The 27,158-nt window shown below is 35.6% G+C and overlaps 2 protein-coding genes and 1 long non-coding RNA gene across 8 annotated transcripts; 2 read left to right on the forward strand and 1 right to left on the reverse strand.

Annotated features, from left to right (window-relative positions):
* Window positions 1-1,899: 1,899 nt before the first annotated feature.
* On the reverse strand, window positions 1,900-10,881 carry LOC109059051 (ribonuclease P protein subunit p30-like). Of its 2 annotated transcripts, none has more exons than XM_042735268.1 (12): window positions 10,653-10,881; window positions 10,180-10,235; window positions 10,045-10,101; window positions 9,899-9,964; window positions 9,741-9,809; window positions 9,520-9,609; window positions 9,014-9,130; window positions 8,903-8,932; window positions 8,774-8,811; window positions 8,592-8,671; window positions 8,294-8,385; window positions 1,900-2,389 (listed from the first exon to the last, which is right to left on the reverse strand). In XM_042735268.1, the coding sequence occupies exons 1-12, from the start codon at window positions 10,732-10,734 to the stop codon at window positions 2,363-2,365; spliced, it is 804 nt and encodes a 267-aa protein (XP_042591202.1). In that variant the 5' UTR covers window positions 10,735-10,881; the 3' UTR covers window positions 1,900-2,362. The 2 variants fall into 2 exon arrangements, with proteins under 2 accessions (XP_042591202.1, XP_018931798.2); XM_019076253.2 differs by lacking the exon at window positions 1,900-2,389 and adding an exon at window positions 6,945-7,104.
* On the forward strand, window positions 6,074-7,079 carry LOC109059064. Its single transcript, XR_006156069.1, has 3 exons — window positions 6,074-6,682; window positions 6,845-6,943; window positions 7,037-7,079. It is a non-coding gene; the product is annotated as an uncharacterized LOC109059064 (long non-coding RNA).
* Window positions 10,882-10,974: 93 nt separating the features above from the next.
* Window positions 10,975-26,878, forward strand: LOC109059050 (kinesin-like protein KIF20B). Of its 5 annotated transcripts, none has more exons than XM_042735263.1 (30): window positions 10,975-11,125; window positions 11,332-11,444; window positions 11,545-11,634; window positions 11,844-11,963; window positions 12,075-12,213; window positions 12,502-12,686; window positions 12,790-12,847; window positions 12,980-13,177; window positions 13,339-13,450; window positions 13,540-13,611; window positions 13,700-13,849; window positions 13,984-14,146; window positions 14,241-14,516; window positions 14,603-14,739; window positions 14,984-15,113; window positions 15,439-15,643; window positions 15,719-15,780; window positions 15,892-16,011; window positions 16,638-17,695; window positions 17,898-18,036; window positions 18,143-18,265; window positions 18,355-18,415; window positions 18,522-18,644; window positions 21,354-21,457; window positions 22,617-22,787; window positions 22,922-23,116; window positions 24,363-24,437; window positions 24,546-24,684; window positions 24,797-24,933; window positions 26,489-26,878. In XM_042735263.1, exons 2-30 carry the CDS (start codon window positions 11,343-11,345, stop codon window positions 26,594-26,596), a joined length of 4,752 nt encoding a protein of 1,583 aa, XP_042591197.1. In that variant the 5' UTR covers window positions 10,975-11,125; window positions 11,332-11,342; the 3' UTR covers window positions 26,597-26,878. The 5 variants fall into 5 exon arrangements, with proteins under 5 accessions (XP_042591197.1, XP_042591200.1, XP_042591201.1 ...); XM_042735266.1 differs by having other exon boundaries at window positions 22,925-23,116; XM_042735267.1 differs by having other exon boundaries at window positions 14,241-14,501.
* The last annotated feature ends 280 nt before the right edge of the window (window positions 26,879-27,158 follow it).

Genomic DNA, 27,158 nt, shown 5'->3' on the forward strand with positions numbered 1-27,158 from the left:
TTCAGCTTTCAGATGATGTATAAAACTCAATTTCATAAAATTAACCCTTATGGATTTGTGGTCCAGGGTCAGTTTTATTTATTAATGTGTGAAAATTACACAAAAAGAGTGAAATAATATTTAGCTGTATTTATGTATTTAGGATAATGTTATATATAAAAAGTAGCCTTAGCCATAAAAATATTGTTCATTCTGTTATACATTGTTATTAGATAAATTATACTACTAGCAAGAGCATGAAAAGTGTTTTAAGAGAGTAGTAAAGGACACTGAATGCTTGCAGATGAATTGCACTGCCAATTATTTCAATGCTCAATTTTTTTTTTTTCCTGTAATATGACTGCTAAGCTTTCATGCATCAACACTGAGTAATTTTTCATATGATATTATCACTCAATGTGATGAAAGGTTTGAAAACTTGCTTGGCACATCTTTGATGTAGACCTAGTGCATAAAAATGTGTCAGCACAAGGTTAGTATTTCATATTGCATATTAATATTGCTCACGGTATGCTGTACCAGACCTGTGTGGTGACAAGTTCAACACACACGTGCCATTTAGTAGATAAATCAGTCACAGTACCACCTGACTGAAACTCAAAGCATGAACATGTGATACATACCTTCAGATTAGAGGCACACTCAACACGGCAAAAAAATGTTATGTTTAAAATAAGGTTTGGTTTTCAAACATATTTACATATTTTATATTTATATATTTTACAGACAAAAATACTGATTAAAATTTTTTAAGCCATAGATAAGTTTAAGTGGTCTCTTTACTAAAAAAAAAAAAAAAAAAAAATTAAGAGATTGCATGTGACTGCCAGACCTGAGGTCTAAAAAGAGCAAGTAGAGGCTGTTACAAGCTTTAGAAATGGTTGATAGATATTCAGGCAATGTGTTTCGTTACAGATCATCTTTTACAAGCACTTTCGTAACACTCTTACTAAGAGGACAGATAAAAACACAACATGGAAGCTTCACATATCAGATATCCTACTGACCTATGGTCTAAATACATTAACAAGATACATTTACAATGCAGAAAGTCTCATTATTATCTCATTAGAATAATTCCCATATCAATGTATTTGACCCGTTCGGAGAGATGCAATGCACGTATTATGATTAAACTGTTTAAAATGCAGTTTTAAATAATTCTTCCATTAATCATAAATGACCGAATTGGAAGGCTGTAGATGCTTGGATCCCTAATAGTGCAGGAGGTTCACAATTCATGAACGTTTGCTTAGGAAAATTCTATTTGAGTCATTAATAAAATTATTTTGATTAATGTCTCCATTATGTATTTTTATAAGTGTATTTACAGGATTACGTAATTATCAACCCTCTTTTTTGACAAAATATCAGGTTACAATTTATATTGATTGCAAAATCCAAAATCCCAGAGCAGTTTTACAGCCTTTGGCAGCCCTAAAATGTTAATTATAATTTATTTTTTTTCTCAAAATTTCTGTAAACCCTACTGATGCACCCAGATTGAAAACCATCTAACAAACATTATAATTTTATATATCCATCCAGTTGTTTTCTTAATAGTTATTTAATTAGAAACATGTTAATGAGAAAATGTTCTTTAACTTCTGTTTTTGTAAGCCACTAAATGCAACACTGCTAACTTGACTTCTTGATACTAGTGAAGTTTCAATTAAGAATTGAACAAATACACCCTTATGTTGCATGTAAGACACCATTGGCAATATATTTTCATTTTTGGTGCTAATGCTGCAAACAAATATTCGATTTTATGGAGGGAAATCTCTCTCTGTCTAACACCGGTGTAACATTCTGCTTGTTAAAAGATGCTGTATGTATCATCTCTCAGTGCTTAAGAAAGCCTTGAAAATGACACTCAATTAGACATGATACAATGCTACCAATATTAATTTTAATAGATAAATTCTTCACATCTTTACTGCCTCATTTCATAGTTTTATAGGCCCTAGACATGTGGAAAACTAGTAAAATAGCAGCTGCCATGCAAGACAACCACTCATGTGACTCATTACTGTAAGTGATTCATGGGCTGCTCAATTAAAAATAGTCACAGGGTGCGACAATTTTACCTGCTCTCGTAACAGAAGTAATGCAAGTGATGAAACCTAAGAAGAAAATAGCCTCATAAACAAAGACAACTTCCTTAATAAATGAGACAGTCGAAGCTGATTAAGATGTTATAAGTCTTCATATCACTTCATAAATTATTCCTGTCATCTTTGTGTGTGATGTGGAGTGTTGTTCTGTGTCTTGGGCTCCGTGGTCAGCAGTAAGTCACCCTTGGATAGACTGGGGCTCTATGACGGCACATCAAGTTCCCCCAGGTTTAATTTCCATTCCTTCAAATGTTCCCAAAGGCATCTGACTTCTGAAAAAAAAAAAAGAAAAATTCACCCTCAGACCCCTTCGAAATGCATCTGACATCACAGTGACGTGGAAACCTCAGAGGTGGGAGGAGTCAGTTGAACAACAGGAGCATGATCTCCAACTGTCACCACCACATATATAAGTGATGCTTGGCTTGGATGTCTTAATTTTGGCACAAAGAATTTTCAAGGAAAGTCATGGGAATCCTACAGGACGATGAGCTGGTAAGGGCTTATATGTCTATTTCTAAATGTCTATTTAAAAAGCAGATTTAGTGATTTCCATTATGCATTTTAAAAAGTTTCATTTAATGCTTTGGGCTCAAGATTTCAGTTTATTTTGTGCATCTTGGATTTTTAGGTCCTGAGCTTCTGTTACCTTTAAAAACAGATAATACCAGGCCTACTTATTATATTATTTGAAATATTTAAAAACAAGATCCTCTTCAAACTACTTCGATAGGTAAATAAATGTGAATAGAGATAGACTGTATATACATATAAAACCTCTTTTGGCTATTTATACAAAACTTTTGCTGTTTTAAAATGGCCACTAGTGTTTTAAAAGGGATAGTTCACCCAAAAATTTCATGTTATTCCAAACCTGCATAGGCCTTTCTACGGTGGAACACAAAAAAATATTTTTGGAAATATCTTCTTTTTTTTTTCGATTATCATTCAATTCATTTTTTTTTTTTTTTTGTGTGTATCACAAAAGAAATTCAGTCATACAGGTTTGAAATGACATGAAGATGAATATGATTTTTAGGTAAACTATCGCTTTGAGTGGTTATTTCTTTGGTCTACAAAATATGTGTGTTCTAATTTTGTTATTTTAGGTTACAGACATGTCAAGTGGAAACAAAAAGCAGGATGACACTGTGGCACAGCATCCTTCTGAAGAATGCAAAAGCTCTGTTGAACATCATCTGAAAGCCTATAATCTTCAGTGTGATAGTGAAGTCATTTTAAATGGTTTTAATGTAAGATATAGGTTTTTAAGCATTCATTTGTATACCTCATGAAGCATATGTTATTAGAAGTGCATTTTCTTTACCATATTTGAATGATTTTGCAGACTAACAACAGTACTAATGACCTCCAGGACATTACAGAAAGTCAGAAGATAAAAACAAGCACACCAGTCTACAAAACACAGCCTAAACAAAAGATAGTGGTAAGCATACTTCAAAGCAATTATTATTAATGAGATTTGAACCCCTCAAGTAATCATCTCATTGTCTCACAGAATGATTTTGTTGATGAGGATGACTTTCTGAAGGCAGCACTAGATAACAAATTGCCAATGATCAAAAGTTACCTCGCCAGAGGTGCAGACCCAAACGTCTGTGATAATGTGAGTGTTTACCCAACATATTGAATAAAAGGCACCTGACAGTAATTAAATCTAAAGGATTTTTTGTTTTGTTTTACTAGTTCAACCGAACAGCTTTGCACAGAGCTTGCTCACAAGGAAACGTGGAGATTGTGCAAGCGCTGCTGGAGGCCGGTGCTTCAATTGAAAACAAGGACAAGGTATTGAATAATGTTTACATAATACTTAAGTGTATTTAGTTTTTCTATGAATACAAACACACATTAATACTTGAGAAAATGTCTACAAGATCAAGACAAAGAAAATATTTTAAACCTAAGCTTCAAATTCATGTGCCAATTCTAATACAGAAATATACTCTTTTATACCATTTTCAAGAAACGTTTAAACTGAAAATGCAACTGGGGGCTATTTCATGAAACAAGTTTACCTAATAAGCCAGGCTCATTTCACTTAGTCTGACTTATTTTCACTTGATTTGATTTCATAAAGCAAAATTACCATAGCTCAACCTCAGTCACTGTGGCAACTTATGCTACGAAACTAACCTGGCCTGGAGCAGGCTAACTGTCAGGCTAAGCTGAGGTCCTCTAACACTGACCAATAGGAATGCATTGATATACCACTGACTCTCTCACAAAGGCTTCAATTAGTTGACTTTATTATTAGTCCAAAAATAAAAGTATACAGAAAATGCAACTTAAATAATCAAATAAATAAAAAATAGGCTACAACCAACTATATTTAATGTATTGTGCCCAAAATGTAATGACTTTTTTTTTTAAAGATATATGAAAACATTTTAACATACAGGTCCTTCTCAAAAAATTAGCATATTGTGATAAAAGTTCATTATTTTCCATAATGTAATGATAAAAATTAAACTTTCATATATTTTAGATTCATTGCACACCAACTGAAATATTTCAGGTCTTTTATTGTTTTAATACTGATGATTTTGGCATACAGCTCATGAAAAACCCAAAATTCCTATCTCAAAAAATTAGCATATTTCATCCGACCAATAAAAGAAAAGTGTTTTTAATACAAAAAAAAGTCAACCTTCAAATAATTATGTTCAGTTATGCACTCAATACTTGGTCGGGAATCCTTTTGCAGAAATGACTGCTTAAATGCGGCATGGCATGGAGGCAATCAGCCTGTGGCCACTGCTAAGGTGTTATGGAGGCCCAGGATGCTTTGATAGCGGCCTTAAGCTCATCCAGAGTGTTGGGTCTTGCGTCTCTCAACTTTCTCTTCACAATATCCCACAGATTATCCATGGGGTTCAGGTCAGGAGAGTTGGCAGGCCAATTGAGCACAGTAATACCATGGTCTGTAAACCATTTACCAGTGGTTTTGGCACTGTGAGCAGGTGCCAGGTCGTGCTGAAAAACGAAATCTTCATCTCCATAAAGCTTTTCAGCAGATGGAAGCATGAAGTGCTCCAAAATCTCCTGATAGCTAGCTGCATTGACCCTGCCCTTGATAAAACACAGTGGACCAACACCAGCAGCTGACATGGCACCCCAGACCATCACTGACTGTGGGTACTTGACACTGGACTTCAGGCATTTTGGCATTTCCTTCTCCCCAGTCTTCCTCCAGACTCTGGCACCTTGATTTCCGAATGACATGCAAAATTTGCTTTCATCTGAAAAAAGTACTTTGGACCACTGAGCAACAGTCCAGTGCTGCTTCTCTGTAGCCCAGGTCAGGTGCTTCTGCCGCTGTTTCTGGTTCAAAAGCACACGCCTGTGCACGGTGGCTCTGGATGTTTCTACTCCAGACTCAGTCCACTGCTTCCGCAGGTCCCCCAAGGTCTGGAATCGGTCCTTCTCCACAATCTTCCTCAGGGTCCGGTCACCTCTTCTCATTGTGCAGCGTTTTTTTGCCACACTTTTTCCTTCCCACAGACTTCCCACTGAGGTGCCTTGATACAGCACTCTGGGAACAGCCTATTCATTCAGAAATTTCTTTCTGTGTCTTACCCTCTCGCTTGAGGGTGTCAATGATGGCCTTCTGGACAGCAGTCAGGTCGGCAGTCTTACCCATGATTGCGGTTTTGAGTAATGAACCAGGCTGGGAGTTTTTAAAAGCCTCAGGAATCTTTTGCAGGTGTTTAGAGTTAATAAGTTGATTCAGATGATTAGGTTAATAGCTCGTTTAGAGAACCTTTTCATGATATGCTAATTTTTTGATATAGGAATTTTTGGGTTTTCATGAGCTGTATGCCAAAATCATCAGTATTAAAACAATAAAAGACCTGAAATATTTCAGTTGGTGTGCAATGAATCTAAAATATATGAAAGTTTAATTTTTATCATTACATTATGGAAAATAATGAACTTTTATCACAATATGCTAATTTTTTGAGAAGGACCTGTAGTTGCTACTTGCCCGTTCAGTTGATCAGCAGTTTACCATTACCATTAAATAACCATCTAAATTTGCTCTTTAAATCATTTAAAACACTAAATTAAAAGTTTAAATCACTGAATTAAAAATGAAAATAAATAATAGAAATCAGACTACATTTAACTGATAAGAGAAACACACATATTAACACATTTGAGATAGTAGGGCTGTATTAGCAGCTTACATTTACTGCTATGATAAAAATTAACTTGTATGCAGGATTAAAATTCTACATGTATCACATTTAATGTCCAACAACAAATATTTGAGCAGAATGCATATTTTATATTGCGCAATTATTCTATTGCGTTTCATCTGGTTAGCGCGCATGCGCGCAGCAGCGCTTTTTCACTCGCTTAAGCCTCGCCCACTCCTAACAGCAAAATGGATATATCTGCATGACCTTCTAGTGACGGGAAGTTCGGCTCGTCTCCCTTAGAAGAGCCGGCTCTTCCAGCTCCCAAATGGTTCTTTATTTAGTATCACTCTGAGCTTTCTATTTTAGCCCAATTTAGCCCAATTGTGATTGGTTTGTGTGTTGGTAAGCAATTTTATATTCAGTGTTTTCATAAAAGCCTTATTTTTAAGTTTTTTTTTTTTGTTACAAAAAAATAAAAATAAAATAAAATAAAAAACACCGGTTGCTATACTTCTAAATTGCATAATAAGAATGGATCATCTTATTCTTTGGATGTTTAATTAGCTTCAAGCAAATGAAGTTCACTGGGCTTGTCGTGGTGGCAGTTTGCCTGTGCTGGAAGCACTACTTAATCATGGGGCAAAACTGGATTCCAGAGACAAGGTAAAAGCAATTATTTGACAGCAAATCTGTTTTAATAATACAGCTGGTGTGGTCTGAAATACTGTCTCTATTGGTTACACTTGATGTCCTCAGCTTCGCAGCACCCCCCTTCATGTAGCGGTCAGGACAGGACACCATGAATGTGCTGAACATCTCATACACTGTGGCGCAGAGGTCAATGCAAAAGACATAGTAAGAAATTTGGCAACACAGTCATTAAATACAGTTAATTAACATTTTAATGGTAACTTTAAATGTCATTCTGCATCAGGAGGGTGACACACCACTACATGATGCGGTCAGACTGAATCGCTTTAAGCTCATCCATCTTCTTCTGTTGCACGGAGGTGACTTAAAACTCAAGAATTGTGTAAGTTTTCTTAAATGTAATGCTTAGCCTATAAACTTATCTTGTTGTTCATGTATTAGGATGCTATCAGATACTAATAAATGGTAACTTATGTAGAAAATCAATTCTCACTAAATTTCATTAGGATGCTTATTTAAGCTGTGTACAGTACCATCTTCTGGTACTTATGTAAGCTTATTACTTTTGCTAGTGTGGAAACAGCCCTCTAAAATAAGTTTTAGTAGCCAAGACGTTTTTGTAAAGGCTTAGGATCAATATTGTTTGGTTACTGTTGCTTTGTCTTCTCCAGGAGGGAAAGGCACCGATGGACAGTGTTTGCGAGTGGCAGAATGGAGCTAAAACCATCTTTGAAAAATTTAAGGATGGAAAAAAGTAGATGCAATACTTGATCACCATAGGTGCGCTTTGGCTATAATACACTCAAAAACCTGCATTTTTAGATTGTCTGCATATTAGAATCTGATATCTAAGGAAGGTATACTGAGCCCTGCATGACATTATGCCTTTTGCAAAACGAAAAGTTATGTGAAAGTTTTACAAGAGTTTTGGAAACTGAAGCACAATACTTTAACTTTTTATTAAACCACAGATAAGGCAGAAAGGAATAAGAAACTTAATGGAACATAGAGCTTCCTCTTCACATGGAAATGCATTGCCTGAAATAGCTCTACTGCTAAGATAAGATTCAGTCTGAGCATGATTGATGGACTTTTTTGATAATCTAAATCATATTTTATGTCAGAATGCACTTAATGTGAAATGGGCAATTTTGTATTAGATTAATTTATCTGTACATTTTGTTTGCAATTGTTTTTAAGCTTGACTAAAATGTTATTTTTAAAATATCTGTATCATCTTTCAATTTAAAGTGGATTGCAAGATTTTGAGAAAAAAGGATTTCAAGGCATTCTAATCTTCAATTAAAAAAAAAATAATACACATGAATTCTGAAATACTGGCTATGATAATTCAGTTTTTGCCTTTTTAGATACTGGAGATTCTTCTTCTTGCTTCTGGGGAGTTTTTGGTTTCTTCATGGTGTAAACAACACCAGATGCAGTGGCTCTCGTCTCTGTTATGAAGAATCATGAAAATTACCAATGAACATTCACATAACACTTTACAACTAATATCAAAGAGACTGACTGAAATGCCCATCAGTATAAATGCATACTCAGAAAGTCAGCTAGCAATCTAACAACAAACAAGACCACGTGGCATAGAATTAAGCCTGTACTGGAGAAATGGGAAATAGCTGAGCTCTTTCCAGTCATTTACCTCCATGAAGCAAGACAGCTCGACAGTTAGTAGAAACAGCAGCTTTGGCATCTCCCTCAGACAGGCTGAACACAAGCCCTCTGAAACCTCAATGAAGGAACATAACACAGATACAGTGCCTTTAAGAAGTAACATGGCATATTCATATGATTTCTTCATACACAAATTAGAAAAAAGGATACAAATTGGCAATGTCATACGGACCCCTCAATTCAAGAGGCTAAGGAAAAGAACAAAAAACAACAATGTCATACTGACTATACAATAAAGTAACACTAAAATTATTTATCAATTTACAAAATACTTTTTACCCTTTCTGCTCCACTGGACATTATGACATTCTGTGAGAGAAAAAAGAAATTAATTTCAGAACTAGCTTAACACATTTTAAAGGTGTTTGTGTGTAAAAAGGGACAACAGACTTTTCCTTTACAGACTTCCATGAGGCTGATGGCATTGGCAATGGTGTATCTCCTCATAGTGGTGTCTCTGATGGCTGCCGCATAACAGGTCTCAAAGAAAACCCCCCTGTCAATAGCCTGAAGTGATCAACAATATAACAGTGATGATACATAATTTAAAGGGACAGTTCACCCCTAAATTACCATTATTTATTAACCATCATGTTGTTTCAAACCTGTATTAAAAGGTGACATTTTAAACATATAATAAAAAAGTGAAAGACTTGTGCTGTCAAGTTATGGAAAGAATGCAAAACACCATGATAATATCATTAAAGTGGTCCATGCAACTCAACATTTTGCAAGGACATTAATTTTAATTAATTTTGATGTGGAATATTTCTTTAGGACCTCATATTCACAACTGTAATTTTACTTATTTTATTACCAAGTTCTATAAATGCCGCAGTACCGCTAAAAATCACCTTGTGTGCTGTCAGGTATGGATATAAAATACTATAACTCACCCCATTAACTGGAGCCCTTTTAAAATGGAAGGGCTGTTTTTCAGCCACTGCAATGCAGATAATGTCCACATCAAAAGTCATGCAGGCTGCCTGACACAGACAAAGTTAAATATACAGAAACTTTAATATCACAACTGTTGGTTTTCATCAGAAATATAAAGAAAATAAATAATACTAAATGGAATAGAATCAAGCTAATTCAGAATTTCAATTTCCCTTACATGAAAGAGTTTTTCTGTCTTGGGGTACACTGCCACAAGGTCGAAGCTTTTGTATTCATTGGTTGGTCTCTGAAGAAAATAGCATAAAAAAAGTCACTATATAAATAAAACATTAGTAAATTTCTTAATAGTTTCTTCATTATAAACTTGCAACTTACAAAATGAGATGCATCAGAGGCTATGATGGTCAATCGATTCAGTACTTTGATGGGAGAAGATTTGCCCTATAAAAAAAGCACACCATATCCATTAACAGTATCCATTATGGTAAAGTATGATCTAGAAACATGCTAAAGTAATTTACCTGTACTATTGGGAATTTATCAAATATGTCTGACACACTCTGTGGCTTAGGAATTTCCTGTAATACAAGAAACGAAGAGCATCATCACATGAACTCTTAAAGTGTACAGGTTAGTCTAACTACTTTATATCATACCTGTTTCTTCTGTTGTGGTTCAACCACATAGTTTATTGCAACTGTTGAGTAGCCAACTAAAATATAAAGAGTGAAAGTTTATAACTGAATTATTTTTTTGTCAGTAGTACATCAGATCTATGCATTTGTTTAACCTGCTTCTAGTTGATCAAAGTTGGGCCAAGCTGGTCATGAGCTAGCAGACCTGGTATGACCAACTGGACTGGTAACTGTTTTGTTGCTAGAGCAAGCTCACACAAACTAACAACCAGCTAAAGTACCATCTTAGACCAGTTAGAAGACCCCATCCAAAACAGAACTAACAGTTACTGGATTTCCAAAAACGTTAACTTGTTTGGCAAGGTATGGGTTAAGCCTTCACAATCAAAATGCATTTTTAAAGAACATCTTATTAATAATTACTAAACTAGATAGTTAACCTACTGGTGTTAACCATAATTCCAGCAAATATAACTACTATTACTGCTACTTACGGTGAGCTGCTGTCTCTATGATGCTTTTGAGTCTGTTTTTATCATTACTGCTGATTATGTTTAGATCCATAAACACAGACATTTTCCCACTGTTTTTACAAACGCAAATCTATATAGAATTTACTTCTTATCACCAAAATCTAAACCATTTCAACGAATGTACTGAGACCCACATGCCCAAACACATTCCACCTTAACGCTTGAACCAGAAGCATGGACCACGTTAATTGTGTTTATGGGTAATGTAGTACGCATATGCCATTTTTTCGTTGGTATCGCTTATCGTTTCGGTCAACTAGAACTACAGTACAATTTACTTCCGCTTTGGGGGCGAAGCTACGTCGTAGCGAACTCTCCGATTGGTCCGATTTGAATAGAGAGAAGGGTGATTTTGAACAGAGAGAACGGCAGGCAGGAAAGAAGCATGTTATCGATGTAAACGGGATACAGTTATATAACAATAAAGCAAAAAAGTAAGTGAAATTGGCGAGAATGAAAACACACAGTTGATAATTTTACGTTTTTACATGTTGTCCAAAATTGTTGCTTAATTGAATTGGAAACGATCTCAGACAATAGCTCGTTCAATAGTCGATGCGTTATTGTTGTTTCACGTTTGTTTGTAGCCACTTAAATTGTTTTATCATACGATAACATTTTTAGCTAAACGTATTGATAGGCTTCGTCAAGATGATGGAATCGTGTTTAAATCATAAGCCCGGGAGAGTTGGCTCTATAACGGCTGAGGACCTCAGGAAAGATCTTTTCGTCGAGTTTTCCAAATTATCAAGGGTAACGTTACTTATTATTATCAAACATATTTCATGTTTTATAGCCCTCGAATTAAGGCTGTAAAGTTGAATTTCATGTTTCATATTTCTGTTTTCGACAGGACTCAGTATTGCTGGAAAAAGAGCATCTGCAGGTCTATCTCCGTGTCCGCCCATTCACTACTGCAGAGAGAACAGAAGGAGAATCACAGGTGCCAGCAAAATTCTACCATATTTCATACATTTTTATAAAAAAAAAAATATAACTGTCATAACCCATGTGTTCGCTTTTTTATTGATTATTGATATGGGTTCGAAACAACATGAGGATGAAAAGTGAATGATGAATTTTCATTTTGTGGTGAACTATACTTTTAATGTGCTTAATGCAATTTGTTATGCCTGTAATCTCTACAAAAAGGGGTGCATCTCAATTGAGCCTCCAGATACCGTGATTCTGAAGGCACCTAGAGCATCTCTGACAGCCAGACACAGTGAAAGATTTGGGTCACAGCTGGCACAACGATTTCAGTTCTCACAGGTATAAGGACAGCCACAGTCACCTGTGGCATTGTCATTTATTGCAAACAGACTTCAGTAATGTTATCAAGTGTGTTTTTGCTGTAATATGATTGCTGAATTCATGTTTTAGGTGTACGGTCCAGAAACGACACAAAGAGAGATATTTGATGGAACAACCAAAAGCCTTGTGAAAGAAGTCTTGGATGGAGGGAATTCCTTGATCTTTACGTATGGAGTTACTAATGCTGGGAAGACGTTTACTTTTTTTGGTAAAAATTTTGTGTGAGATGTTTGTTTTGTATTTTGTATGTGATGTTTATTGGTGGGGCAGTCATGGCCTAATGGTTAGAGAGTCCAACTTGTAACCTGAAGGTTGTGGGTTCGAGTCTCAGGTCTGGCAGGGATTGTAGGTGGGGGGAAAACCTCCCCTCTCCTCCACCTTCAATACCACGACTGAGGGGAGACCCCGGGCGCTGCAGCAAATATGACTTGGCCACATGTCACTTTACTTTCAGCTGTCTATATATACATACATTTAAGTCTTTTTTATGTTGTAGGCCCTGATTCTGATGGTGGAATTCTGCCCAGGTCATTAAATGTGATCTTTAACAGCATAGAAGGCAGAAATTATTCTCAAAACAACATCAAGCCTCACAGATGGGTCGACTTTATAAGACTTACCAAAGAGCAGCAGGATGAGGAAGTTACAAATAAGAGAAACCTTCTTCGCCGATTTAAAGATGTAAATTATTTTTTATATATATTTCCTATTTTCTCAAAATAGTTTTTTTTAGCACAGAAAAGTAAGTACTAACACTCGCATCTCGACTGTTTATGTTTATCAGATTGACCCCCAGAAAACCCTGTCTAGCATGTCCAGCTCCAGCTGTTCATCATTTGAAAGTAAGTATTATTGAATGTTTTATGTCTTTTACTCTGCTTTTGAAATAGTTTTTGAGCATTCTGTCAGTAAATATGAGCATAAACGCTTTACAATTATTTATTTATTTATTTATTTATTTATTTTTTCGCCAGGCTCCACCTCTAGTGACAATAATGGGGACAGTGTCTGTTTGGATGAGTCTTCTTATGTTAAATTCTCTGTGTGGGTCTCCTTTTGTGAAATCTACAATGAAAACATCCATGATCTGCTTGATGTTGTTCCAAATGGCTCTCACAGAAGGAATGTTTTGCGGCTAGCCCAAGATGTTAAAGGCAATGCTTTTGTCAAAGGTAACCAACTGTTTTCTGACTTGAAAATAATAATAATTGAATAAATGTTTACATTTAAATATTTTATACAAATATTTTATGAATTATCAGCATATAGTTTTTTATAATAAGTACATCTTTTATTATTTATACATTTTAGTCTGATTTTTTTTTTCTTCCAGATCTAAAATGGGTTCAAGTTAACAGTGCAGAGGAAGCATTAAAAGTTGTGAAAATCGGAAGGAAAAATCAAAGTTTTTCATCCACCAAGCTCAACATTGTCTCTAGCAGAAGGTGCTTGATTTTAAATCACTGTAGTGTTAATATTTAACTTGATCACTTTATTATGTTTTGAAATGATATAACATACATTTTCTCCATAGCCACAGTATATTTTCCATTCGGATCTTGCGTATTGAAGATGTGGGTGTTCCTCGGGTTCAGACAATTAGCGAGTAGGTGACCTCAATACTAACTGTTTGCAATTAACAATGCTTTAACATGGAACCACTGATTTATTCATTAATTAACTTGTTTTTAAAGGCTGTCATTATGTGATTTGGCTGGATCTGAGCGATGTGCAAAGACTCAGAACCGAGGAGACCGCTTAAAAGAAGCTGGAAACATCAACACTTCCTTGCTAACGCTAGGGAAATGCATCAGTGCTCTGAGGCTCAACCAAACGCAAACCAAGTGAGAAAATGTCCACTTTTAAAACAACTAATTTGCGGGCTGCATTAGATGCATTTTTCTTCTGTTTCGTTAGTCCTTTGAATTTCCCGTTGAAATTGGGACTTAGAACGCAACTTATATGTCTTTTTGCACAGGTTTCATCAGCATATCCCCTTCAGAGAGAGCAAACTCACACATTATTTGCAGGGTTTTTTCTGTGGCCGTGGAAAAGCCTGCATGATCATCAATATAAACCAGTGTGCCTCAGTATATGATGAAACCCTGAATGTCCTCAAGTTCTCAGCAGTGGCTCAGAAGGTTTGCAGAAACCTTTATTTGATATTGAATTATCAGGCATTTTTACTCTCTTTGCTGTTTATTCATTTTGTTGTTTTACCTTTTGACCTTATAGGTGGTGGTCCTCAACCCTAAACCAGCTCCTAGCTTTGCACTCAAGAGATCTGCCAGAGATGTGTCCATGATAATCAATAATGCTGACAAGAAGGATTGGACCAGGAGAAGCTCGCTCATGGGCTGGGAGATGAGCCTAGAGGATGTGCAGGAGGATGAAGATGATGAAGAAATGGGTGAGGATGACGATGAGGAGAGTGACAGTGAGAGCATGGAGGACAACACTGTCCTAGAGGCTACAGAAAGTCAAGAGCTGTGTGAGGTATTCCAGGCTAAGGTGTTTTTTCAGTTTCAATAATTGTGTTTTAGTTTTCAATGTTATTTTAGACTATATGATATGCTAATATGATACATTGGACACAGCTTCAATGGAAAATTAAAGAGCTCCAAGAGAAGCTGTCCAAAGAAGAGTCTGAAAAATTAACTATGGAATCTCGTATTCGTGAGGAAGTCACTGCAGAGTTTATGGAGCTGTTTTCTAATATGGAAAAAGACTACAAGTAAGTCAAACAATGCATTCATTCATTCATTCATTCATTCATTCATTCATTCATTCATTCAAATTGTGATCAGCACAGATTTTTTTGGGTAGTTTTTGTGAGCCTCTTTTAATTCTTTTAGTGAATCTGACACTATAACAGTGCACACAACACAGTAGTCAGTGGGTGCAATTAATTTTTGTTAATTTCTCTTATATTTATTTTTGATGCATTAATGTATGTTGCCTTTTTTCCAATGTTTCAGTGAACGTCTTCAAAGAGAGAAAGAAATTGTTGAGGAAAGAGCAGAAAGGAGGCTTGAGATACTGAAGAATCTGGTCAACAGAACTGTCGGTGAAATTGCTGCTGTTAGCAGTGATGAGAATGCTGCAAAGGTAATTGCGGAGGGCTTCCTTTAATAAGAAAAAGAGGGCGAAATCAAGTGCCATTTATGTCCACTGTTAAAACCTATGTGAATATAGCTGTTAATTCTGCTGTCTTTTGAAAAAAAAAAATTGGTTCAGTAACAAACTTTTAGCTTCATTGTATTCATTGTGATTTTATGACTTTAGATAGACTAAATTAGATTAATCTTGATGCATTTTATAGGCACAAGGGAAAAATAGCGAATTCTATCATATATGTATCATGGCACACATTTGACATTAAAATGCCATTGGAAAATATGTATTTTTTTTCTTCTTCTCCGCACCATTCTAGGAGGCTAAGATTGAGCTTTTGGACAACATGATCGAGGCAATGCGAGATGATTTAGCTAAGATAAAAGGAGATGCAGAGGCAGTACAGAATTGCTTGACAAATGTTCCTGAATCACCCAGAACAATTAGTAATCTGAGAACACAGCTGGAGGAGATGAGAGAGGAGCTTCTCAAAAGCCAACAACATCTCAGTCTTAAAACTAAAGGTGTGTTGAGTTATCATGAAGGGGGGAAAGCTCTGTGTTTTATGACATAAGTCTAATTATATTTTCTAATTTCAGAGTTTGAAGCAATGTGTGTTCAAATGCAGGAATCAAATGACCAGCTTCTTCAAACAAATCGAGTAATTTGAACTAAAGTTTTCTTTTAAATGTCTAAGGTTATTGTCAATAGATTGTTTAGATGGACTGTCTGGGTTCTGTTGTGTTGATTTTTGTTTGTTTGTCTTTTTTAGAATTATGAAAACCAGAAACTGAGATGTCAGGAACTTATGTCAATCTGCCAGGAGAAAGATGACATGGTCTCTAAATTGCAGACTGCTTTGGACCAAAATGTGGAGGCAGCTACTAAAGATGTAAGTTTATAATACAATACTGTTCAAAAGTAGTTTCTTATGCTCACCAAGGCTTTATTTACATGATCAAAATATAGTAAAACAGTGATATTATGCAATTATTACAATTTTAAATAACTATTCTTTATTTTAATGTATTATAAAATGTATTTTACTCTTGTGATTGCTAAGCTGAATTTTCAGCAGCCATTATTCCAGATTTTAGTGTCACCTGATACTTCAGAAATCATTTTAATATGCTGATTTGTTGCTCAAATACATTATTATTAACAACAGTCATGCTCCTTAATATTTTTGTGGAAATCATGTTTTTTTCCCAGATTATTTAATGAATAGAAGTTCTCAATATAATTTATTTGAATTATGTTTTGTGACACAAATCTCTTTACTGTCAATTTAATGCTTCCTTGATGAATAAAAATATAAATTTCTTTCAAAAGTAAAATTTCATACTTACCCCAGATATCTGAATGGTAGTTCATGTTTACAGATTCCAGTTCAGTTAGGGTTTGTCCTTATGGAATAATCTCTGATTGAGAGTGGTGTAGTGGTGTGGTACACATATATTTAGTTATACATTTGGACTGTAATGGCTCGTGGTTTTTTTTTTATTTCCCAATGTACAGAGGGCCTTCATTAATAATATCAAAGAAGAAATCCTACATTTCCGAAACAACTGTAAGTGTATGCTGAAAGAAGATGGTAAACCTAGAGGGGAGGAAATGACAAGTCAGGAAACTCAGGAACTTTTGCAAGAAATGAAAATGAAAGAGGAGCAGCTGAATGAACTTAAACTTGAGCGTTGTTCACTTGAGAAAAAAGTGTGTGATCTCTCGGATAGACTGGCAGAGCTGACTCATGCACATGAAGCCACTGTGGTGATGGAGAGAGCAGAGGTCAACAAAGTCACAAATGAGAACAAGACTCTTGCCAATGAGCTAAATGAACTTCAGCAGGCAGTCAATGAGATGAGCTCAAAGCTCAAAACTCTGCAGATAGAATTGAACACTCAGACAAAGATTGCTAATGAGCTTTCAGAAGAACTTGATGCAGCCAAAGCTTTGATTAAGGAACATCAAGCAGAGTCTAGCAGTCAGTCCAAAACTATTGAATCATTAATGTCAGAGGCAGATAATTTGCATCAGGAACTCCATGCCTGTCAGCTCTCGCGTGACAAAAAGGAGGCTGAATGTGAGAAGATGGTGGAGTTATCTCATGAGAAGAGCCGACAGATCAATGACCTGGAGCAGGAGATCAGCCAGACCAGAGCAAACATGTGCCAGTTGGAGGAGCTCTGCAATCAGCTTAAATATGAGCGTGATGACCAGGCACAAGAGTATCAGAGCCTACTGAGCCGTTATGAAGCTCAAAAGTTTGTTGTGACCCAAATAAAAAGCAACTCTGAGCTCCTGGAAGAACTGACTGCTCTGAAACATCAGCAGGGAAGGATAGAAGAACAAGAGCAAGTCTCCAGAGATGATTGCTGGAAAACTCTGCAGGACAAACTCATTCAAATGCTGAGCAAATTGAACCAGAATGAGGAAGTTCTGAACATAGTGAGAACGATTGTAGAGAATGAGATCTCTAAGGCAAGAGATGAGGCCAAGAGGAGAATAACTGTGATGGAGAAAGATCTGGCTCAAAAAGATGCAAAATTAGAGACTAAAGCACAAGAGATTTCGAAGTAAGTTCTCATTTCTCATCCAAACTTTTTGATAAGTTGAGGAGTACATCCTAATTTCTGTTGAGTCTGTGTCTTTTTTTTTGGATGCACTAGATTTTACTGCTTATTCTCTTAAACTATTTATTCATAGTTGCTTAAACATGTAACGGAGAAAAATTATGCGATAAACATCAGCTGGTCCGGTCTTTTGGTCTCTTTGTAGGTTGAGAGAACTTGTGAACGATGGACTTAATAAAATCAAGACCATGAGTTGTGATTTGCAGCAGGTGGAGAAAGAGCGATCTGATGTCAGAGATCAGTTATCTGAGGCTAACATGCAGGAAAAACAGTTAGAGAAACAGGTTGGAAAAATCACTGCTTTTGTCTTTTTGTTAGTGTTGTAAAAGTGATTTAAACAGTTTATTTTTATTATTTTTGTTTTATAATTTATATTTTTTATTCCTTTAGATTTTGATCTTAATTGAAGAAAAGAAAATGTTTCAGCAGAAACTATGTGAAGCAAATGAGATGAGGGATCAGGCTCGACACAGTTTGAGCTGTACAGAGCAATCTGTTGAGCCACCACAAACTGTGAGTGCTGCTCTTTCTCTCAGCTTTGTTCAGTTTGTGATGTTATCAGGTCTTAAATGCTGGATTATTCCATGTCTTTTCACTCACAGGTGAAGTCTAACCATGCCATAGAAGAAGAAAACATTCAGAATTTCCAAAGAACCTGTCAGGGTAACCTATATGTCTTTTCATTTAAAACTTTTTTTTCTGCAGTATCAATTGGTGTTAACAAAAACGGCTTGCGTAATGTCCTCAGTAAGATTGATTTGGTTTCCAGATCTTTTGGCAGAGCAGAAGCTGATTGAGAAGATGTGTGTGAACTTAAATAAAGACTGCACACAGACAGATGAGGAGGAATTGCCGGAGCCCAGACTGAATGAGATTGGCTCCATAACTGAAGGTGGCTGAGTCTATTCTAATTGTAATTTGTATAAATCTCTGCTAGACATCATACTGTGAGAAGTCAGCAATATTCAGTTTAGGGGATTCAAAGCGTGAAGTTACTTCAATACCAAGTAGATACAAGAATAAAAATATGCCAGTCTTTTTCCAGTATCTGCAGTATTAATTTATTAGTCATATTAATCTACTAATTTATTAGTCATATTAATCTACTGTGTTAATATTAATTAAACAACATTATTGACTTTTTAGTCTTCTATTTCAATTATTTTATAATGCATCATTACATGCATTAATTTATATGAACACATTCTATTTCTGTAATTTTATTTCTAAATTTAATGCTAATCAAACAGCAGTATTTACAAGGAAAAGAAAAAACACTGCTTTTATAATAATAATTTATTTCTTTGTTCTTTGCTTACTGTTTACTTAAAGTACTTGATATTGTTTTGAAAATATATACAGTACTATTTTCTATTTTTATGTCTTTGTTTATTTATTTGGATGAAAGTAATACTTTTCTGCAAAGATGCATTAAATTTATCAAAACTTACAGTAAATACTAGGGCTGGGTGATATGGCCTAAAAAAAAAAATCCCCGATTTTTTTCACCAAAAATCCGATTTACGATTTAAATCTATTTTTTTGCCCCCCCTACAATATTCAAATGACAAAGAAATTGTTCAAAACACGTTTTAATATAATTCATTATTTATTATTTACCAGTCAAATTTATAACTGAGAAGATGATTTTTTACATTTTTTTATTTAATACTAGCCCATCATGCATCTAATCATCCACTCGGCGTTAAGAACTGTTAAAATTAAAATTGGCAACTACCCAGCGAGTCATTTTTTTCTTATTTAAATTATTTGTAAATAGAGCAGACACTGTCTAACTGTGTCTACACTGGACGCGAGAGTTGTCGTGCTGCACCCCGCTGTGCTAAAAGTCTAAACTTGACCTCACATTACAGTTGCAAATCATCTGAACGTAGTGTCAGAACATTTTGTCATAAATAGAACGAGCATCAGTTTACTGATGGGGATCGTGTCGCATCACGCCGCGTCCAGTTTAGACAACATCACTGGGTTCTATTGTCTTTTGTCGGATCGCACCACTCATGCCCGGTGTAGACATTGCATGCGTTTTTAAATGGGTTATGTTACAGCCCTGTGCTTGTTTTTAATTTTTGTATTAAATATCTGTATTGACTGCATGATCATATCATCGTATTATTTACTGCCATGCGAGCCACAAAAGTAAAGCTTGGTGAGCCGTGCAATGAGCATTGATGATGTTTTTTTTTTGTTTGATATGCTGTGCTTGTGCTTTGGTGGTGTTTTTTTTTTTGTATGGTTGTTCTTTTGTGGTCCTGTTCATTTTGTAGGGCAAAACTTCTCTCTCACCAACTATTTCCCTCCGCGTTCCGAGCATTTAATAATCACTCCATGCTCACTGATACCAGAAACACCGCTCCGCCTTCGCTCCGTGGCTAAAGTATTTCAGTATGTTTGAAATGTTATGTTAATAACATAGCCTATATTAAAATAAAAAGTAAATAAAATAACAGTAGAGTTTCAAAGTGGCTTAGGCTATTGTGTGCAAACTTTTTTTTCCTATCACATGCCAAACTAATAACATTGTCAGCATTAAAAAGGTATAATTGCTGCTTTCTGCTGTGCAAATTTTGTTTGTAATGAAAATAGCAGTTCATTTTCGTCAGTTATTTTATCTACAGATCGATGCATTTCTTACAGATTTCAAAATCAGATAAAGATGAAGTATTGTAAGATTACATTTGTTTGAATGCATTATTGTGAAAGTGAATTATTGAAATGCATTATTGTAAATCATGCTTTAACCCAGAAATATTCAGTAAAAAAGAAAAGACAAACTCCTTGAGAACTAGCCTATAACTTCCCGCTCGGTTATTGCCGTCATTATAATCTTCTGATTTGAGAGATTCATCTGTATCAAGCTATAGCTAAATATGTTTTAGCATGTGAATTATTGCTAAATATGCAGTTATATTACGGGCCGTTGGCATGAATTGTACTCGTGATGGAGCAGTGGAGGAGTGCTCTTGGAGCGAGTGAAAACCACGACGCTCTGACTTTTAAAAAAACCCGCGCCTCGCTCCAGTCAAAATCACACCGCTCTACTCCGCGGCTCCGGAGAAACATACTTTGCTCGGCAGCATGTCTTTATGGCAAATGCACAGAGGAGGGTTGAGCCCAATCGGAACAACGGGAGCCCTGAGTGGAGCGTCGGTGGATGTTAAAAAGAAAACCGATTTTCATTCAAACAAACCGATGTAAACTACACATTCGAGTTAATCGATAAAATCGATTTATCGCCTAGCCCTAGTAAATACATTTAATATTAAAAAAAAAAAAATTCAGATAAATGCTGTTCTTTTCTTCTTAACTTTCTATTCATCAAAAAACAAGTGCCAGAATTGAATATCCTCAAAAATATTAAAGAGCAACACATTTATCAACATTGATAATAAGAAATGTTTCTTGAGCACCAAATCAGCATATTAGAATGATTTCTGAAATGTTATGTGATACTGAAGCCTAAAATTTCACTGGTATTGGTGTCATCTAACAAAATTCCGGTACCATGGTAATGCTGCTTTGGTCACACTGTTCAGTTCACCTGTAACTGAAGCTAACCTCAGACATCTGTTTTTCTCAGATCTTACAAAACTCCAGGAGGTGTATCGGAAACCAAGTGTTGGTGTCTCTGATGAACTTCAGCAGGAAGAACGGAGAGCTTGCAGACCTGCAGAAAACACAAAAGTAAGAACCTGGAACTCTTTGATCCTTCCGACTTTTCCATAACTGGGTTTTATCCAGCAGTAGAAAATTATTTATTTTGATGTTTCAGCAGCCTAATGAGGAGCAAGTAGATAAGCAGGAAAAGGGGCTGGATGCAGCTGTAGGGAAAGTGACTCAGGTAGCAAGGCGACTAGAGGGTGACCAACAGGACAAGCTGGAGCTGTTAATAGGATCAGTCTCTCTCTCTCTCTCTCTCTCTCTCTCTCTCTCTCTCTCTCTCTCTCTCTCTCTCTCTCTCTTTCTTTCTCTCTCGCTCTCATATTTTTTATTTGTTTGTGTGTGGGATTTAGCTCCGAGTAGTAATTTATTTACGCAGCAGGTTTCTGAGTTAATATCATTTTTGTGGTCCAAGTGACCTGCCAACGTGAGGAATGACAGGACTACAGCAGGATATTAATATCACTGCAGAAAAATAGAATGTGCGAACCTAATAATTCCTTTCACAATCATTAATTCATTACACTTCTTTTACACAGTATTTGCTCAAAATCCACCAAAAATTGTCAATTTGCACTACCCAGATTTTGTATTTTAGAACTGACACTAAGTGGAATGACCATTTTTATTTAGCAAGTTGAGGAATGTTATTGGCCCAAACCTAATAATATATAGCTAAACTAAATAACTAAATATTGCCTTATTGATCACCCTAACCAGTGTAACAGCCTATCAGTAGTTATGATGTAGAATTATTGGGGGAAGTCGTGGCCTAGTGGTTAGAGAGTTTGACTCCTAACCCTAAGGTTGTGGGTTCCAGTCTCGGGCCGGCAATACCATTACTGAGGTGTGGTTGAGCAAGGCACCGAACCCCCAACTGCTCCCCGGGCGCTGCAGCATCAATCCGGGTCTGTGTTCACGGTGTATGTGTTCACTGCTGTGTGTGTGCACTTTGGATGGGTTAAATGCAGAGCATGAATTCTGAGTATGGGTCACCATACTTGGCTGTATGTCACTTCACTTTCACTTATTAGGCCATTGCAAATGAGAGTAAACTGAAGAATTTTAAAATTCTTTACATCAGTAATGATGTTTTATGATAGTGCTAATCTTAAAACATTTTAATACAAGTACATTTTTTTTTTTTTTTTTTTTTTTTCACTTTGCTGCATACTGATTACAGGAAATATTAAAGCAGCAGCTGGCTGAGAAGCAGGATACCACTGTGAAATTACAAAGGGAAAAAGATTTGGCTGCTTCTCATAAATCTGATACCCAGAAAGTTGGTAGTTCCAAACAGACATCAAATGTGAAGACAGAGAATAAAGGCAACTCTTTTAGTCCAACACAAGAGGTCAGTAGAGTGATATTAATGCAAAATGCATAGAGCTTATAAGAAGCCTTAAAGCAATACAAAGATGGGAATAGCTCTGGTCTGTATGATAATTGGTTACTGTGGATATATAATGTGTTGGTTATCACTCAAAGCAGGTGGCAGTACATGACTCCTCTATCCTGTCCACAAAGAGTCTAAGAGAAGAGCGCTTCCCCAAACCTGAGCTAGAAATCAGCTTTACACCACTGAAACCTGACCGAGTGAATGTCAGGAAACCAGGAGAAGCAGAGTCTGTCATGATAAAACTCCGACGTACAGCCAGAAAGAGAAGGAGCCCAGAGATGGAGGTATACAGACACTATAGCTAAACACTTTGTTGTGGTTTCTAAACAATTGAAAATAATACAGGTTCCCATGGTCAGGGAATTTCAAAAGTGTTTGTTTTTACATCTGGAAATGTGATGGAAATTTCTATAGTCTATACTTCTACATTTTTTTATTGTTTAGATTAGTTTAATTTAAATATTAATATTGATTAAATATATAAATATGATTAATTCTAAACATGTATTGCAGCTAGGCATGGGCCTGTATGAGATTTTGACGGTATGATAACCTTAAGCAAACATATCATGGTTTCACGGTATCACGTTATTGTTGTTACAGCTCTAAAATGTGTTATTTTTAAATGACTGGGTAAAAAAAAAAAATTTTCCCCACTGGACACAATTTTTTTTTTTTTTTTAAGCAACATACATAATATTAGAAACAGTAGAATTAATTAATTTTTTTCTTTGATTTGTTTCCTAAAAAGAAAAAATAAAGACTGACATCTTTATTTAACCTAAATCTGTAATTACAGTTATTTAATTTTAATTATATAATTCATATAGGCTACATATAATTTATATAATTTCATATCATTTAGTTATATAATAATAATCATACACATAATTTGATTTAATTATAACCCAATTTGAAGCAAAAACAGAATGTTCTGACAAGCTTTGTGAAATTATAACTGTGAATGATCTGCCTGCTACAGTATTTTTCTCTGTGCGTGTGTGCGTCCATCTTCAGCGTCTCTGGCCTGTATTAACGGGCGTTAACAGACCTCATATTTTCACATAAATGACATTTTGGAAAATAACTGCATTGCAAGGCAGTTTGTGCAAGTGCAGAACAGAGAGTTGCAATAAGGCAAAAAATGGCTGGTTGCCGATCGCATAAAGGCCAGAGTATATTTCGGCCGTCCGCGCACCGTTGGCATTACGTTATTTTCGTCATCAAGAGGGCTCGTGGCGCATAACAGCACATACCGCAGGAACGGTATAATGGAAAATATGAGTGGTTTTGAAACCGTGACTTTTCAAATCGCGGTATACCTTGAAACCGGTAATCGGCCCATGCCTAATTGCAGCTACAGTTTGTTGTAGTAAACTCTGAAGGTTCCGGTCCATTTTTAGAAATTCTTGTCAGATTGTGAGAAATTTAAAAAAAAAATGAACAATGAAAACATGAATCATGTGCTAACAACCTGGTCATCGTACATATAATGCATATAACATATGGTATATGTGTTTCTTATTCTAGAACTCTGTGGATTCAGAAAATCGAAAAAAACGACGGCTGAAGGTGAACAACAAGGAAAACATGCAATCTATTGAGGTGACTTTCTGTCCATTAATACACCTGTGACATCTCACGTCTTTCTCTGTAATGTTTATTCGATAATACACTGAGCTAATTGTATTTTGTATTTTTGCACCTTACCAGACTCCCACAGTGCAAGGGAAAAAGGTGAGTCAATTAAAGCAGAAAGACTCTCCTGCCAGCCTGAAAGGTAAAAAAGACGGAGCCCTGCAGAAGATTGGTGACTTTATCCAGAGCTCTCCAACCCTCTTTGGGAGCAAAGGTCAGCTCTGCCTCTTAATTTTACACTCAGTCAATGGCATCGATTAGAGCTCTCTGCCAAAAGTATTTTATACTGTATCTCAGCATGACCTAACTTTTAACTCCGTCCTCAGCTAAAAAGATCATGAGCATGGTGAATGTTAAATCCCCAGACCCGCCGAATCCTTCTGAAAACAACAAACCCAAGAAATCCAAACGAAAACTCTTCAAGACTCAGGTTTCCTCCCCGCTGGACATACCCTCTCATCCTGTAAGTAGTGTTTCCTGTGCGTTAGTCACATGAGAGTGAATCATAAGCATGTATGAATAAATCAATGAAAATGATATCAGACCTGCCAACCTGTACGCATTTTGCGTAGCGGCTATGCATTTTGACCTCAAAGTACGCTGGTACGATTTGTCACTCTAAACTATGCAAAAATCTAGTGACGCCTCTGTCCACGCGCAGTATTCAAAACAAGCAACATAAAAAGAGGAAGAGTTCAACCAATCAGAGCATTTTTTGTTTGTTTTGCTTTTAAATAATTTTTGCATTTTAGTAGCCTATAGTTTATAGGTTCAGTTCAAAATGGCTTGCGCTCGCCCCGTCAGATGCTCTGACAGAAAGGCTGCATGTGAGACTGACAGAGACGCGCTGTTTAATGTGTTTGAGATGTTTTCCATAATGCATAACTTACATTTCACAGGTATATTCTCCATCTGTAAATGTTAAAAAGCCATGGAAATATTTTGCTGTCAGAAGTGCATGAGTTTCTGCTTTAGCGATTCTCCACTAAACTCCAAAGACTTCTTTTAGAACAAGCGCTGCCGCACGCATGCACACCAAACAGATAGCGCTCAATGAAATGGGAGCTCAGTAACAGAGTAAAATATACATTTTGCTGAAATATTTGTAGTTGGATAATAAATGTGGCATATGTAGAATTTTAAACCTATAAGTAAGAGTATTTGTATGATAGCACTAACTGTAAAGTGTAAAGGGGTAATCAAAATAGCCTTTTTACTCAATCTGTGCTTTTCATTATTTTCATTTTTAGTTTAGTAACTTTAACTTCTGCTTTAAAAATATTTATTTTTGTTTTTAGATTGCAATGTTACAATGTAATGTGATTTTTAACCCGTTTTTTGCACATAATATATGCCTACATGCTTACATTCACTTTATTTGTTTAATCCAAATACAAAAGACCGAGATATATAGGCTACCATATACAGCAAATCAGCCAAAAAATACAGAGATATGAATTTTTGTTCAAATCTTCCAGTCCTATACAGAAGTGTACTGCATTTTTTTTTTTTTTCTTCTTTTTTTTTTTAATAGCATAAAAAAAACTAAATAGGAAAAATTAACTAAACAGTTATGGTAAATGGTAAAAAACAGTAAACAGTAAAACTGTAAACTGTAAAACTGTAAACTGTTGTTTAAGTAACCTGAGCACCTAGGCACTAGATGTAACTAAAAATGTTAAAATCATACATAAACAATACTTGCTGAAAAGTTTAATGCTTTATTGAAACACTGACATTACCCTGGTATCGTCACGCTTTGAGGAAAAAACTACATTAATATATTTATGAAAAATCATTCTTTAATATATTTAAGTTTGAAATGTAGAAATAATTGAAGTTCTAAAGCCTTGTTGAATGTGAGTAAAAGAAATCAGTGATACATTATTTATTTTGAGATGTGTGTTTGTTTGTTGTGGTATGGCGGTACAGTTTAAAATGTATTTGTTCAGGACTAAAAATCCATGCATCAATGCTGCCAGGTGAATGTGTATTAAATTCATTAAATCATTTTACAGATCATTGGAGGCAGTGATGATGATGATGTTGATAATAAAGAGAGCGATCATCTCATAATCAAGAGAAAACTCAGAACAAGAACTGTCCAGAGATGGTCCAAAAATTAATTTGATGGCCAAGTATAATTTGTTTTTGTTTGTTTTGTTTTGTTTTTTTCTCTCCATATAAATGGTTTATCATACATTTTGTTTAATATCTGAATGTTGAAGTTTTTATATTTGTTTCATTAACACTGGAAATGTTTGTAAATATTTTATAAATGTAACTCAAAACCATTTTGTTTTTTTTAAATGTAATTTTTTTTTATTCGGCTTTTGATTTCCTGTGATTATATGACAAAATGTGACAAACAAAATGCTGTTCATTAAAAAAAAAAAATCTTAAACGAAGATATTGTTTGGGGTGCATTTCTTATGCTTAGAAATATAAGCTCAGTATGCACAACACATTACTGTCCCTTGATGTTAGATTTCCCATCATTATATCCTTTAAAAAAAGCCTCTGGTGAGGAAAGCAGTTCCAAACAATCAAGGTGAATGGGATGAAGAAAATGTTCCAGATGAATGTTTGGGGTCAACTTATTGTATGATAGTCATTTATTTTCTCTGTCAGTAAATGGAGGGTGGCTGTCATCAGAGAAGAGTAAGTAATACATTTTACCTGCACCTC

Source organism: Cyprinus carpio, chromosome B12, assembly GCF_018340385.1.
Source record: "Cyprinus carpio isolate SPL01 chromosome B12, ASM1834038v1, whole genome shotgun sequence".
Classification (NCBI taxonomy): Eukaryota; Metazoa; Chordata; class Actinopteri; order Cypriniformes; family Cyprinidae; genus Cyprinus; species Cyprinus carpio.

Coding starts and splice junctions, on each gene's coding strand:
- LOC109059051 (XM_019076253.2), bottom strand. CDS start 10,734: ATGTCTGTGTTTATGGATCTAAACATAATCAGCAGTAATGATAAAAAC. Junction 9,965..10,044: donor ATAAATTCCCAATAGTACAG/GTAAATTACTTT, acceptor CTTTTTTTATAG/GGCAAATCTTCTCCCATCAA. Junction 9,610..9,740: donor AGACAGAAAAACTCTTTCAT/GTAAGGGAAATT, acceptor TGTCTGTGTCAG/GCAGCCTGCATGACTTTTGA.
- LOC109059050 (XM_042735263.1), top strand. CDS start 11,343: ATGATGGAATCGTGTTTAAATCATAAGCCCGGGAGAGTTGGCTCTATA. Junction 15,114..15,438: donor GTGATGAGAATGCTGCAAAG/GTAATTGCGGAG, acceptor GCACCATTCTAG/GAGGCTAAGATTGAGCTTTT. Junction 24,685..24,796: donor AACCCTCTTTGGGAGCAAAG/GTCAGCTCTGCC, acceptor CTCCGTCCTCAG/CTAAAAAGATCATGAGCATG.